Source organism: Plodia interpunctella, chromosome 24 (assembly GCF_027563975.2).
Source record: "Plodia interpunctella isolate USDA-ARS_2022_Savannah chromosome 24, ilPloInte3.2, whole genome shotgun sequence".
Taxonomy (NCBI): domain Eukaryota; kingdom Metazoa; phylum Arthropoda; class Insecta; order Lepidoptera; family Pyralidae; genus Plodia; species Plodia interpunctella.
In genome coordinates, this window is record NC_071317.1 from 4,546,643 (window position 1) to 4,563,393 (window position 16,751).

Sequence of the window (16,751 nt, forward strand, 5' to 3'; positions counted from 1 at the left end):
TTATCAAAATAACTGAAGTCTTTTAGTAAGTACAGCTGTATTTAGACAAAATGTGAAAATAATTTATATACCTATACAAATAGTTAATTTTATAACTAAATTATGTATAACAAGAGCGTAGATATGTAATATGCAGGAAATAGTTCTATAAATTATACTTATGTCAACTATTAAAATTGGTGCCTACAGGTACCTCATTGTTTTCGAGAATACAATAGTATGGGACTTCGGTTGTATAGGTACATCATATAAACTTATCGTAGCACTGAATTTATGTACTAAAACACGATCTAAATTTAAACTAAAACCTTTACTAAACAATGAAAAATTTGTCAAGACTCAACTTTTAACTCCAAGTGAATTTGTGACAGCCAAGCTTACCTGCGATATTTTTGCTAGCGACTTTTGAACAGGCGTTGCACATAAATGAAATACTGACCTCAAACTCACGTATCAGTAAATGAGAGCAACATAATAAAGAGAGAGAATCTTAAAAAGATAATCTAAAAGTAGAAAAAAGAGAGTAGACAATCAAAAACGAATTCTTTCTTTTCTTTTTTGATTGTCTACTCCTTGAGAGTAAAAAGAAAGAGTAGACAAACAAAAAATAATCGCTTAGGAATCTAAGCGATTATTTTTTTAATTGTCCATGACTAATTAATTACTTAGTTAAAGTAATGTCGTACTAAATCATTGCAAGTAGGTATCTATGAGTAAAAAGTTAGTAAGTCTTGCAAACTTTTTACTTTATCTTACGGCGTATATACGTATATACATACGTAGGTAGGTACGTACCTTGGCCTTTTATGGCAATGATTGAATTCCTGATGTGATGAGATAAGAGCGTCAGCAAAATCGTGAGTAACCCTTTACATAATAGCTACTTGTGACAGACTTTTCATTGAATCAGGTACAGAAGTGGGTGTTCCGTGTTATGACACACAACTTTCTTATACTCACGAAGGCTGGGCGGTGCCGGACTCTGTCGCCTACTTATGACAATGCACAATAGTAAGCTTGTACGGTTTATGGACGCGGCTGTAGAATAGAAACTTGAGATGCCTTTGTTTATAGGTTAAGACGCTGGCAATATCGACATAGCCATGCCAGTTGTAAACATCTAATAATTTCAAATTTCGTACCAAGTTTGTTAAAGATCTGTCTTGGTTTCTCAGGTGTGTAAATATCTGCAAGGATTGATTAGATAAAGCGTCACCCAGAATACGAAATTCCTTAGAAAAAACTGGAGTTTAATAATTTGCAATATGATATAGATGCAATATGACAATATAATTAAGATGAAGATAGTTTAACCAATACTGATGGCACCGTAAAATCTCTATAACATTTCAGTGCCGTAATTATAACAGTAATTATTAAATAAAATATGGCTAATATGATTAGATTGTTGTGACATTTTGAACTTAATAATATTTTTTAAACGATTTCTTTAGGCTGCTTTATTGTCTTTTTAAGGACAGCTAAGAAAGTAAAATGATAATAATCATTTACGCATGAGTTTAGAAATGTAAGAAGACCTTTGTTAATACACGTGACAAAATATAATCATACCATTAAGTATAAGGAGAGGAAAATGTTTTTAAAATCAAATTGACAGTTGAATTGAAAAGACGTACCTAGCTAAATTACATTTTTACGTGCATAATGTAACATGTTTTGAAAAAGTTGACATAAATAAAGCCTTTTCATGCTAAACATGAATGGAAAATAGACGAATAGATGACATAAACTTTTGTTGATGAATTTAAGAGTTATTATGATTTAATTTTTCTTATTCAACTAGCATTATCTAATTTTGAATTTTCTTAAAAGATTCTTGATCTATTCATGGGATGAAAATAAAAGTAACTGAAGTAAGAAAGAAAGCTATGCTAATAAGAAACACATAGAAATGCATTAAGATTCTGCACTGCAGCCACATGAGTCTAGCTAATCTGTGTAAGTAATGACTACATCCGTAATACGTGATGAGACCAACAGATTTTCTGATGTAAGTGGATTTCCACAACATCGTCTTGGTAAATTGAAATTTATAGAACCATTTGCTAAGGAAATTAACGATAATGTACATACCTAGTAAACGGAACGTAACGTAACGGATGAAACATAACTGCAGAATATTCTACTAAGAAATTTAGTAAAAAAATTACTAAAAAATTTAGTGTACTTCCAATTAGATCTGTTGGTTGACTGTTTAGATATCCCAACAATATTTAAAAAATCTGTTAGTATTTCTATATTTAAAGCTGGCAATGTCATTTATAATTTATATTACCTTTTTTACATGATCAGAAAATATTGTAGCAAGCGAACAACAAAAAATATGTTTAGAGATACATTTATTTACATTGACAATATTACAATATTGCTATGTAATTTTATGTAAAATATTTTATTGAATATGTAGATAATTTGACTTTATAACAAAATGAGACATTAATCATAGACAAGTCATTACCAAAGGTTTTATAGATATTTACACATATATATCTTGTTTATTACTCAAGAAAGACATAAATAAATAATAAGAACTTTTAAAAATCATGATAATTTGATACTTTCAAATTCCCTTGTCCTAATGGCGTCAAGGATGTTTACCCTTCAGTTAGATGGACCGTAAATATATAGTAGTTAGAGCATATCTTCTAAACAAATATACTAAAAATAGGAACAAAACAATGTCACTCTCAAACTTCATTAGCACCTTAGAATTTCCCTTCACTTATACATTCAGGCGATGCCTAGAAGCGACTTACCGATTCATCCTCAAAGCCAAGTTTGTATCGAGAAAACATTGGACCAGGGATAAAATCTTTACATTTGATTTGGAACTTTACATCTACAGAAATTGGAGTGTTTTTACAATGCCCGATTAGTAGATTTTGAATATGCACAATGAACTCTCTCCGATTTAAATGTCATTGTTTGTCCATCAATGGTCCTCTGAATGTGTTTGGAAGTTTGGTTGAGTGTGGCTGATTGATTGTACGTTTTGTGAAACAAAAGTTATATTATAGATCAACTAAATGTTTCTTAGTTGTCAGTAATCGCCGATCTTTATTGTTTCTTTGAATACAATGTTTTTTGTAGTTCGATCTATTCATTTGTTCATTCATGTGAAGTTGCGTGTATTTAGTGGGACTAGGTTTAACGTGTACTAAAATTATTTGAATTATTTTATACTAGTACAAAATTAGTTTGTGTTTATTTTTCTTTAATTATCATACTTTTAACTTTTGCAATAAAATTTGTTGTCTCGTTCTTTCTCTCCGTCATCTAAGTTTAACACGTCAGCGAAAAGTAAATTAACCTTTCCATAAAAATAAAAATTGAGGTGAAACGACATAGCTTTAGCATCTGAATCCTCCCGTTTTCACTTTCAACATTCCGCAGGTGAATCAGCATTATGTGTCTTTATGATAATTGTGTTGTGTCCGGAACCATTTCGTTTTACGAATTGGTATTTCTTTAATAGGGTTGTCACACGTTTTATCGACGTTATGGCCTAGGGTCTTTCGCTCGGTCTTTGTGCCTTGTAAGTTGCCTTTCCTACCCTTCAAACCGGGACATAATGATGCAAGCATTACAATATGGCGGCAAATAAATAGATGAGAGTGAACTGGCCATGAAGACTTTTGTACCAAAGCCTTCTGCAAATTAGATGAATGTAGCATGCGAAAACCCTAACTTTACTATGATAACAATTCCAAAACTGTCAATGACTTGGTGAGTTGTTTCGCGTAAAAAAATTAAAAAGAAAATTACAATGTAATAATGGTCCGATCTACTTTCAAATTTCATCTTTATTATCCAACTTTATGTATTAGTCCACGTAAATTTCTTGAGTCCGCTAATAAATGTTTTACTGTCAATATATCGAGTTCTAAGCAACAGATCGCGATGAAATCTATACTCGGTTATAAGTTAGACTATCACTTACACAGCTGTGAAAACCGCATCAAATTCCATCCGGTAGTTTTTGCGTGATGCGCGAATTGTTTTGGCATCTATTAGTCCCATAAAGACCCCCGTAACCCCGTAACATATATAATGTATGACTTATGTTTTGTAAAAAAAGTAATTTTATTATTATTATTTTTAATACATCGTCTACCAAAATGTGAAACAATTTGTTGGTCAGCCAACGTCGCGTGTTTCCGGTTGAATTCTCGGCTACTAATAATCGAAGCCCGGTGTCCGCGTAAAATAAGAACCGTTACATTTAATTTTGCTAATTGTTGTCTATTAGCTGTGTAGGCTACAGTACTATCCACAGAAAGTTATGGAGTGGTCCTATTCTAAGGCGGGAACCACACAGCTCACACACGCGTGTGCACTGTTCTAAAATAATGCAATCTTCCAGTTGATAGAGATACATATATATAATCGTTTATCAAATTTAAAATATGCAAATAATACCTGTTTCTTGCACAACACTATTCTAATCGACAGTATAATTTTAACGTGCTTAGTCATCTATGGCTGTTATGTACCTTAAATTTGCATATGCGATTAGTAAAAAATACAAATATATGTATAACTCTTCAATTTTTGTAGATAGAGCATCTGAATTTGAGTTTCTCAAGAAAAAGATAAATATAAAAATGTATCTTTTATTCGGTTTCCCCAGTCCCGATGTTTACTTGTCTGTCTGTAATCTAATCTTGCAAGTTAGATTTCTCCCACTTCCAGTTGTCCTTTTTTCATATATCCCCTTATTATCATATCATCTACTGTTTTCGGGGTTGTGAAGCCGCGAAGCCCGGGGTCAGCGTAAAAGCACCTTAAAATTTTAAATATTCGACTGTTATTTTACAACCGGCCGCCTGCCTGATATCAACGCTACTTGGGAATGCCAATGTCGTCTATGCTAAGTGTCCCTTTAGTCGCATATGACATCCACATTAGGAGACAAAGTGGTTCTATTTTAGGGCGGAACCACATGCCACACGTAACACTCTATTTGCATATTTTACATATATGTTCAAAATTAGTACCTATTAAGACCTTATGTCACAAAGGGTGTTAATATGTTACATTGCCATAAATAATTCATAAAATAAAGAAAGTCAAAATTACGTAATATTAGCGACGCGCCCCGGTTTTGCCTGCCACCTGGCCATGGTAATATACTATGGTGTAACTTCCGGAATGTACAAGATGACCTAAAAATAATCGTATTGATATAATGCAAATGTTGGTAATTAGTATTCCGTGAATACCTATTAATTCTATGATATAAAAGATTTTTTATAAAACTACATACATTTTTATTTTCATAACATTATGAAAATAAAAATGTATGTAGTTTTATTTTCATATTGTTATGTCATTAGGAATTTCCCGCAGCTTCGCCCACAGTAACCATTGCTTGACATTTCATCAAAATCGGAGCAGTGGTTTATCTGACAGCGTAATAGACAGATAGAAAGACAAATAAACTTTCGCATTTGCTATATAATAATAGTATGAATCATATTCTTGTTCATAAAAAATAAGTAGGTACTAATTATTGTATATTCTCTTGTTTTAATGAAATCCTTATTTTCATGTGTGAACTTAGGACGAGTTGCACCAGTCTACTTTGACATTGACTTTGACCTGAATGCTGCTGACGTTTAGACAAATTGGCGTAATTTTAATTTGTCTGTGCAGGTTAAAGTTAAAGTCAAAGTTGACTGGTGCAACCCAATCTTATTATTTTTTTTGCAGAATGTAAACTAGACAATCATGTAGGGAATAAACACGAAATGGTTTTTTTTTTCGGAACAAAATTTGTACGTATTCAAATTGATTTGATAGATAGTGTTCCAAATTCAATAAAATTTGTATGGCAACAGCATACAATTTTATTATAGGAAGTAAGATAATACTGTTCTTTATATGCTTCAAGAATCTGATTGTTTTTGCGTGTTACAGAATCACTTTCGAGCAGCGCGTATTGACTCCAAATGGATTGATAATGCATTGTATGAAATACAAATGATTTGATATAGGGTTTATTGACAAATGTTAAATTAATGGTTTAGAAAGTAAACTAATGAGTGGAGTATAATTTGGTACTTTGAAATTATATATGAGGAAAAATACTTTATAATAATAAAGTGAGTTACTTACATATTTTAACATTTTCTCAAGGTTTGTTTCTGGGTGTTTCTCAAGAGTGTTTCGAGCGATGCGGCCGCGCTGTCATTACAATTTTTCAAATTTTAACAAAGACATTATTTAGTTATACTATCTGACTTTAAAATAATTAACCTGCACTGTAGTAGTGTCAATTTTATGAATTTTCTTGAGGATGGAACATGGAATTATTAGGTACTCCGTACGAAGTACTTACTGTTCCTTCCTCAAGAAAATTGACGGATCGTAATGACAGCGCCGCAGCTGTCGAAATGCTATGATAACGACTCATTTTTTACAGCTTATTCTAACCTAATCCATGGTAGATAATGATAAATTACTACTTGTATTATGCACTATTATCATTTCTTAATAATCCTAAAAGTAAGTGTGATTAAAAGTGTGATTAATATTGTGATTCAAATATCAATTATAATCTATCCACCAGTATTATGGTCTATGAAAACCACACATGAGACTGACTGACTTTGAATCTGAGACCTTTTAATTACCAGAGCCTTTTAACTAATTATGACCTTTTAATTAATTATCCTAACTACTGAACCACTGCTTCATCTACTGCACCCAAAGCCTTTGTACGCACCCCAGCTTGACTTACAATAATCAGTATTCGATGACCAAAAATATTTTTCTCGGACTCTACCGTGTTTAGAGTACGCGTCAAACCCTTTGTCTCGGCTGTATTTGCAGCCCAATCTACGGTTAAAACCTGTCAATCAATATTGGACTCGCATGGTGGTTCACAACCCAAACTCCATGATCTATCTGTAAAGAACGCCAGTAACTACGAACGCTAGGTAGAACTGCAGCTGTAGGGATATTAAAATGGCTGATATTATCAGGATATTGAAAATTAGGAATAGTAACTTATAAATGATGGCAAGACTATGTATGTAGAAATTGACATAGCCGTATTTCCTCAATAGGGTCCTTAATCATAGGGTCGTGATTATTACGTGGAATGAAACACACACAACAACTTTCTTGGCATTATTAATGAAGTGGTTTGCCATTGCCTTTCACACTATTTCACACACAAGCTAATAATCAACCAGTTTCCTCACGATGTTTTCCATCGCCGGAAGCAAGTGGTCGTCGATGAAAACTTACTATACATGAGTCTTATTGATATACAAACTCATATGGCACGAGTAAGATTCGAACCTGCGACCAGGAAAATAGGAATAGTAAATTATAAATGATTTCAAATATTACGTGTATTTCTGTCAAATCATTTATTCAGAAATTAGACCTTCACAGGCACTTTTTCTCGTCAATCTTTATATTTATAGTTATTTCTCACAAGCTACAAACTACTGGCATTTCGGAACGACCACTGCTGAGAAGAAATGCCGAAAGAAACTCATTTGAACAGTGTTGGTCCCTATCATGCCAGATCGGCTTACCATTATTGTTTCTTACAATGTTTTTTTTTTCTTTCTAATAATATATAAAAGTACATAAAAGTACATCTGTGAACAGCTAATCATAAACATCAAAACGGCAATATTATTAAATAGAAATTATGATGTAGATTAGATAGCTGTTATTCTAATCTTCATTCGTTCTAAGTAATGTACTAAGTATATATATTTTAACTATAGCTCAGGAGCTAAAGGTATGAATGAATCTTGTACATAGTTATTTCTGAAACAGGTGAAAAACATACGTGTATTTTTGTTTGTCAATTGACATGAAAGTGACCCCCTCGCATATTCGTTTCCGAAATATCTACAAGGTACAGAATAAAAACCACCTATATTGTAATTATTTTTATAACTTTTTGAATTTGAATAGAAAATTCTTATTTGTGTCTTAGAGTTGTAAAAAAAATACGCGTTTACTGACACAATTTTTGTATCCAAAATGACCGTTATTATAATTTTTAAAATCGGTTTTAATCACATAACTACATAGTGTAAAACAAAGCAACTTTCCGCTGTCTTTCTGTTCATATGTAAGCTTATATCTTTAAAACTACGCAACGGATTTTGATACGGTTTTATTCAATAAATAGAGTGATTCAAGAGGAAGGTTTATGCGTATAATTTATTATGTCTTACTCGAGCGAAACCGGTACGGGCAGCTAGTTTCATATAAATTGATAACTATCACCTCAATGTTTTAAACTAATCACTTAAATATAAATGAATTTGCAATTGTAAAATATTATATTTTGACTTTCGCAAAATCCATAGAAAGTAAAATAAAAACCAGCGACACTCCAATGGGCCTAAATGTCCAAAAAATTGTGAATTCTAAACACGACCTGAATAATCAGTCGTCATAACACACTTTTATTCCATTAAAAGCCTAGCAAATACGTGTTAATACATTTAATGCTGGCCCGAGTACGTTGAGTATTTCGTCAGTGCAGTGACATATGGAGATTTAAGGAGTGGGGACGTGACATAAAACTGTTGACTTGCAAGCTTCACCAACCATTGTACCAGCTTGCCATCCAAGATGAAGGCTTTTGTAGTACTTTTTGCCATAGGAATCGCAGGGGCAGTACCCCTGGCGAAGGAAGAAGGTCCAATGGAGAAATTCGTCTCCGCATTAAGGGAGTGTGTGGAGGCTGACACGATGCTATGCCTCAAGGTGTGTGAAGTGCCAGTGAAGTGATTGTGATAGTGAAGTGACCGATCAGGATTTGGATTAACGGAATTCCATTTGGATCTGATGAATTTTGTTCGAAATTTAAAATTTCGTGTGATAGTTTTTTTTTTATTCGTCATAAATAACGAATGTTTATTGGTTGATTCGAGCTTAGATTTGATGAAACTAATCTTTTAAAATTACTAGGTGTGATTGACAATGAACTTGCACCAATAATAATGATTGACAAATAAAAACTGCGTTAAGCGTTTTTAAATGTTCTAAAACGCGTATAAAGTTTATAAATTTTGAATCTCACTTTATTAAGATAAATTTATTTATCTTTTCCGTATCTACCAGCTTTAAAACTTACGAATTTCGGTTTTATATTTTGCATAAATCTTTCTTCTCAAGTAAAATAAAATAAATGTCATATTACAAATAAAGTAAGAATGTAGCTAAAAATTTGAAGTGATAAGCTGTGTGTATTCAATACTGAAAACAAACCAATCATAAATAAAAATAATAATTTGATCCTGATCGGAATCACTATAAAATTAACACAATCTCAAAAAAAGAATTAAATCTTTAATCTCTAAATTTTATTCGAAAATCAAAATCTGTTACAGGAAAAAGCAATGAAACTGACAGAAAACTTGGCCATGTCCAAGGAGCTGAGCATTCTAGATGGAGTTTCCCTCTCCAGAACTGGAAGCCCAAGGTCGGCCAGGAGTTACGAACCACTGCCAGAGGAACCCAAAGCCAGAGAAATGCAGATTGAAGAGAGAATCATGGACAATGTCGTGGATTTCCTTGACAGTCATGTCTTGCAGCTGAGAATGCCGAAATCTTTTGAAGAAGACAACTCCATCGATGAGGAAGGTACGTTACCAAATCGTATTAAAAAGTAATTAATAGCCCTTTAGCCATCACTGAACAATGCCCAGATAAAATCTATACACAACCGTGTATAGATTGTAACTTATTTATTCCAAACAAAAAATAATGCATATACAATTTATTCAATATTTTACACAAATATTTCATTTATAAAATGTGAAAGAATGTGTTAAAATAATTATATTTTACCATATTAAAATTCTAAACAAATTTTTAGACATATATCTTCATGATAAGCGCAGTTTGTATCTCTGTACTTATATAGTGTCTTTCAATATTTTTGTGCTAAATTTTCCAGAATATTTTATCACGAAAAAAAACGTGATTTCGAATAAAAAAAAATATACTAAACTAAGCTCAGTCTACTATACTAAAATATTATAATATAAGACGAGGGACAAAAAACTATCGACTAACAAGTTAATTGCCGTAACTTGTCACAATTTGACACCCAACGCCGAGTAGTGTAATTTTTATAATAGCTAGTTTAATTTAAACAGCCGTCAAATAACATCATCATGTCACCGGTAGCTATTCCAGTAGTTATTGTGTGTGTAATTTTTTTTAGTGTTTCAGTTGAAATGTGTATGGTATTTATGGATTTTAAAATCTTCAACTTTAAAATATCGAACTTAGAATTTAGTTTTTTTTTTTTTAAGAATTGTCTCCATTTTGGTTTAAAAAGAAACATAACTTTATTATCAATTAAAAAAAAGTATTCCGCAAAAAAAAAATGTTTTTTATAAAATTGCAAAAATATATATAAATTCTTTTAATCGCGATCGATTAGCCAAGCTTCCAGCTATTTTCTGATAAAATATTATTTCGTAAAAGTATTAACAATTCCGTTGTCAAAACCTTTACAATATTTTCTCACATTAGAATGCTTGGTTTTTATTGACTTAAGAATTTCTATTTACTCATGTGAGCCGGTTTGAATACACACTGCAATAGGAAGACGAGTTATGAGCTTACTTGGCACAAAACTTAGATTTTGGTTCTTAGTGTTATTCTCTATACAAAGACTTGTGGGTCGAATTTGTTAGTACGAGACTAAAGAATAATATATTTGGTAATGGTGCTAGTACTAAAAAAATAAGAAAGTATTTTCACGATTTGAAAATTAGATTTTTTGATTTGATTTGTTGAAAAGAAAACTCTATTTTTTTGTTTTGGTTGTTCGAAGATACAATCTTTCGTATCATAAATCAAAAAATGTACCTAATGAAATCTAAATATTAACCAGATTTATATGAGCATCAACAAACTCTTAAACGCAAGTATTTAAAAAAGGATTTTAGACAAACGTCCAAAATGAAAATCAAATCATTTATTCAGACACTAGATCTTCACGAGCTATTTTTCACGTCAAATTCTAGATTAAAAATGTTTAGCAAAGCTACAAACTACTAGCATTTCGGAACAACCACTGCTGATAAGAAATGCCGAAAGAAACTCATTTAAACAGTGTTGGTCCCTATCATGCCACAAGGGCTTACCATTTTTCTGTAATGTAAATACACAATAAAGTAGGTACTACATGATGAAACGGAGGCATAAACGGAGACATATAATCTGTGATCGGATCATGGTGAATAAAAAAGAATTGATATATAATTGACCAAATGAATTATACTTGAGATCGAGTTGACCAGTACCTCACTTCAATTCGTAACTTTGCTATAAATAAAGAGTATTTTTTATTCAGGGCAAAAAATTTTACAATAGGCTCGGCACATGAAATACAACAATTTCCGTTAGAAATTGACTGTGAATGAAGAACGACAAATTTGGTTTTTCCATATTTAGATCAGATCATCTGATCAGCTAAATTGTGTGTAATATATTTTTTTTCTTTTTTTCAAATTTGTTGACATCTTTTTTTTTATTATTCACTCAGTTTCATCATCCGTATCATCTCTCAAAATGTGTGCAGTGTAAAAAAAAAATCCCTGTATAATTTGTGTTCAGGTAAAATAATTTAGTTGTTGACGGTCCAAAATCCTTTGTCGGTGTAATTATTTTTTTATTTTCAAAATGTCGCTCATTGAAAGTTTAGTTAACTTTCAAAATAATAGTTAAAGGAAAACTATTGTCAATAGTCCTGTTTTTTATTCAAAGACTTCACCTGCGTGCTTTCAGAAAAGTCATAATTTTTACGCTTTATATTCTCGAGTTTCTCTTAGTCTTTTGTACAGATAACGGCTCAAGTTGATAAATACTATGGTTCACAAACCATTCATGTAAAGCCTACTATTGAATGATGTAAGACAACTTTCGATGCTGACGGTACTTTCATTGGAATTGGCCTTACTATTTTTTGAAAAGATGATTATAATCGTTTGATATCTCAAAGGAATTATTGTAAAATAGGCGGATACGACAGGATTATTACTACTGCTGATAAAGTTTTGGACAGGTTTTTATGATAAATCTATCACTAGTTTTCAAGTGAATCTATAATAACCGAGGATATTCCATTCAATCGTTTGCATGATGCAAGTAGAAACGTAATTACGTCGAGAAGGAAAAATGGATATACATCTTCTACAATATAATCATATGTCTTACCGCCGTCTTACTTTCATTATTCACGTGTTTTTATTCCTTCGATGCTGTGATGCTGCGAAGCCGGAGGTCAACGTAAAAATAAACCTTAAAATTTGGCGTGGACGTGCAAACGTGGGTTATGTCACCCATGTACCCTCCTTAGGAATTTTTTTGTTACCTATTATTACTTGCTACGATGATGTGTCCCTTAGTCGCCTTGTACCATATCCAAGTGAGGATATGTAGTGGTCCTATTCTAGAAACAAAATTTCTTGTCTGTGTTAGGAAAAAATAAACCAAAAAAAAATCATCGTAAAAAGTAAAATATTAAAACAAATTATTTTAACATAATATTATATTATCTTCACAGGTCGTGGCAAGAAGAAGAAGAAGCTAAAGAAACTCCTCCCCATCCTGGCCCTCATCAAGCTAAAACTGGCTGCCCTTGTCCCTCTGTTCCTTGGCATAATCGCCTTTGCCGTGTTCAAGGCGTACCTCCTCGGAAAGATTGCCTTCATTGCTGCAGCTTTCGGAGCCATAAAGAAGCTTCTAGAATCCAAGAAGAGCAGCGGCTGGTCCGAGCCTCCTCACGAGGAGCATGGCTGGGAAAGCCAGGGTGGATGGGGAAGGTCGCAAGATGCCCAAAAGATGGCTTACGCCGCTCATGCTAAACAAGCGTAGTTTGTACCTTAGTTTCGACTAAGCATTCTTAGACCATTCGTACACAGATCGTAAGCGTCATCGAATTCTTTCATTCATTCAAAGGGTTGTGCCAGTCAGTTTAGGCGTTAACTCATGCGTAGAACAACGCAAAGAACGCCATTTTTATTTCATCGACGGCGGCGCGCTAAAGTTAACGTATAAGGTGATTGGTGTTCGGCTCTAAAGAACACACACGACGCTGTGTTTCGATTCAGTTAGCGTCGAGTGCAATATTCTTTGAATATTCTCGTGTTAGTTGTAACATCGATACGATTCGATCACGAGACGTTACGATTGCGAGTCGTGTCCGAATGGCCTGTAACCACCGTATTTGGTAAAACTTGAAACGTGTGCATGTCAGTATTTATTTTTTACAGAAATAAGTAGAGTATTCTATGAGTTAAGCGTGATGACTGATTTATTTTATTTTGTATATATTTATGTATATATTATGATTTATATTTGGTTATAGTTCGGTACCTTGCTTTAAAAATTCAATACTCTATCCACGTCGTAATGAGATTAGACGAGATTATGTGTATATGCTGATCTAGTATGTGTTAACTTTTTTTACATTAATTATTTAGAAGCTTCTAGATCATTTTCTTCATAATGTCCTTTTTAAATATTTTATTATCTACATTCAGTTTATTTTCTTCAGTCAATATCTATTTCACGAGGTTACCTCCTAGTATATTATAACAAGTACATTTGTATATATTATATTTATAAGTTTATCTTTATCATATACGTATATTATTACCACATAATGTATTTATATATATTTTATACATTTATTTTTATCACAAACTTTTTTACCGCATTAATTATTTACCATATAATTTTTAAGTTTTCGTTCCAAAGATGTTTTGTTGTATTTTCATTTGTGTTCTTTTAGTTCATATTTAATTATTAATTTATGTGTGTATGTTCAGTCAAGTTTTAATTACCAAGTTAATTTATTAATTGTGTGGTGTTGACAACGTGTAACTTAAGTTATTTATTTTACGATGGATCCACGTAAAACCGAAAATAAAAAGTGTAATCTAGAACCTGTTTTTTTTTTCAATCCTTTCCATTTACGATTCAGAAACGGTAATTTATGCAAACTACTAGCTGCGCCTTCGGGGTTTTGCTATTATGGGAATATTGGGACAAAAAATACCCTATATACTTTTCTATAATTCGAAATTCATTTTACTCACACTAGAAATAAAAATGTTGTATTAAAAATACACAAGAAATGAAAACAGGACAAAGCACAATTATTTTTGATAAAAAAAATTATTCAAATGCAGTGTAGTTCAATTTACGATCTTGAAATGAATCGAATTAGTGTATTAAAAATTAATTTGATGATAAATTGTGATGTTCAATAGGTGCTAAACTGGATTGTATTATGCAATAATCGTTAGCCCTATTAATAGAGTAGATGAATAATTTTTATTTTGGTGACTATTCGAGGGCTTTTATATTATTAGAAACACCAGTGAAAAAAAACGTGATAGTGAAATTTTTTCAAGGACATTAAAAATTAAAATCTCACATTTTTGGACTCGTCCAATAGCGCTCCATACTAATTGGTAATAATTAACGTGACGTCACGATTGAGTAATTAATATCTTAGCGAAAAAAAACTTATGTTTGTTCGACAGATAGCTTAAGTTTTTTAAGATGTTTGAGTTTATTTTTATAATTTTTTTCAATGGATTTTCTAATCAACTTTAAATCTTCATATAATGATCCAGCTGAATTTTTGCAGTCTATGAATTATCATAATGATCTTAAATATACCAATTTTACTTAAAGCACATCTACTTATCGTATGCATGACAGTCTTCTCTCTGGTTACGCAATTATTTTTGTCTTTAGTTTTCTTGCTTTCTGCATTCACATATACAGCTTCCTAATCACTACTGTTAGTGTTTCTGAAAACCAAGGAGTGGACAGTTAGAATACTGTAAATAGTTACACGAAATGGCAACATTAACATTTCAATAGACTGTTTGTGAGTAAAGGTTATTTTCTTATTCATTACTTGGCCTAGGACATGCGTGCGACGCGTAGCGATTTTTTTAAACCTCTCTCTCTCTCTCTCTCTCTCTCGTCTGAATGTGTTACAGTTTCATTCACGGCTATGAGGTCTGGAAGTAATTCGCTTCAAATATTTGTATTGTATTGTAACTTTTATAAAAAAAATCTTCACTGAAAGTTAGTTTAAATATGTATAAAATTGGATATGGATAAAATTGTAAATGAGTGGTCATTTTATAAACTTAATGCTAATATCATGGTAACACTAGAAATTCATACCGCAACACAGGGAAAGCTAGATGAATGAGCCAGTCATTCGTGGACAATTTTCTTTAACATGTAATAATGTTCCAAATATCGATTTACTTTTATGTGTTGGAGAAAATAATTTGAATAATAAGAATTTAGATTGTACCACATAGCATTTTAGTGTCTCTTCATAGTCGTATTCCTCATGGCTGAAGGTCGTGATCGTTACGAATGAAACACACACAACGACTTTCTTGTCACTAATAATGGTGTCGTTTGCACACACAAATTGATAATGAACAAAATGACAGATTTCCTCACGATGTTTTCCTTTACCGAAAGCAAGTGGTGGAAGATGAAAATACATGGAAAATACAAGTCATATTGGCATACAAACTTCGAAGGAAATACACAAATTAAAACTTATACAAAACGATTGCACTCATTTAAAATATGTTTTTGAAATGCATACATACGCAAAGTATTATGATTTTTGATCTCGTGGTAATACGTGATAAAAATCATAAAGCTTTGCTGTAAATAAAAAATAAATAAACAGAAAATTCTTTGCAGTTATGGTTTACTATACAATAAATAGTTCATTCACTTAGAACTAGCTTGTGCCCGCGGCTTCGCCATTTAATTAACCACGGTAACAGTTATATTTCTGGGATGAAAGGTACCTCATTTCCTTCTCCATAATTCAAACTATATGTATACAAAACTTCAAGAAGATCGGTTGAGTAGATAGAGCGTGAAGAGATTACAAACTTACTTTCCCATTTATAATATTAGTTGGATGGTTCGCAGAGCATTTGCACCACTGTCATTACGATCCGTCAATTTTCTTGAGGAAGGAATCATTTGCAAAATCAATCATTTATAAAATGGACATTATCACAGTACAGATTAAATATTTTAAAGTCAGATAGTAAAACTAATTCTTTTCTTTGTTTACAGCGCGATCGCAGCGGTTGAAACGCACGGAGACTCGGACACCAGTTAGGAAGTTAGGATAGTATAGGACACCACGCATAACTATTGTTACTATATATTATACCATCATTTACTTAGTAGTGTGTAAAGCTACTTGGACGCTCACTAGATTTTCATATATACTCCTTTTATATTATCGAGATTTTAATTTTTTTAAAGCCACACAGTTTTATCACCATCCCACGCCATCTAGTGACAATGTGCAGCAACAGAATGAGAGACGAGAGAAAGCATGTGACCATTTCTACAGTTCTATTTTGCAAAATATATTTTTTTCTAGTAATTTGTCACCTTGTTTTGTGAATGATTTATTAAATGTTCTCTCTCTTTCTAATCTGAGCGTTCCGTATTCTTCTTCCGCCTCTAAGCGTCGGAGCCCAGGGTCCACTTTCCTACTTTTTCATCTTCACTGATTTGTTTGAATAATGTTATAAGTGATTATATTATCATACTTTTTTTTACTATATACATAATATTTTTTATGTATAATACTTTTAATACTTTGAATTTACTTAATAATTATAGTAAATAGTGAATGTAAAAACAAACACGTTTAT

The 16,751-nt window shown here is 32.1% G+C and overlaps 1 protein-coding gene across 1 annotated transcript; it reads left to right on the plus strand.

Annotated features, from left to right (window-relative positions):
- Positions 1–8,589: 8,589 nt before the first annotated feature.
- On the plus strand, positions 8,590–13,967 carry LOC128680568 (uncharacterized). The gene is made up of 3 exons (XM_053763799.2): positions 8,590–8,766; positions 9,393–9,645; positions 12,584–13,967. Exons 1-3 carry the CDS (start codon positions 8,632–8,634, stop codon positions 12,892–12,894), a joined length of 699 nt encoding a protein of 232 aa, XP_053619774.1. The 5' UTR covers positions 8,590–8,631; the 3' UTR covers positions 12,895–13,967.
- The last annotated feature ends 2,784 nt before the right edge of the window (positions 13,968–16,751 follow it).

Bases quoted from the DNA above. Each gene is read 5' to 3' on its own strand.
- LOC128680568 (XM_053763799.2), top strand. From the start codon at position 8,632: ATGAAGGCTTTTGTAGTACTTTTTGCCATAGGAATCGCAGGGGCAGTA. The intron at 8,767-9,392 runs GTGTGTGAAGTG...AATCTGTTACAG, and splicing joins ACACGATGCTATGCCTCAAG to GAAAAAGCAATGAAACTGAC. The intron at 9,646-12,583 runs GTACGTTACCAA...TTATCTTCACAG, and splicing joins CAACTCCATCGATGAGGAAG to GTCGTGGCAAGAAGAAGAAG.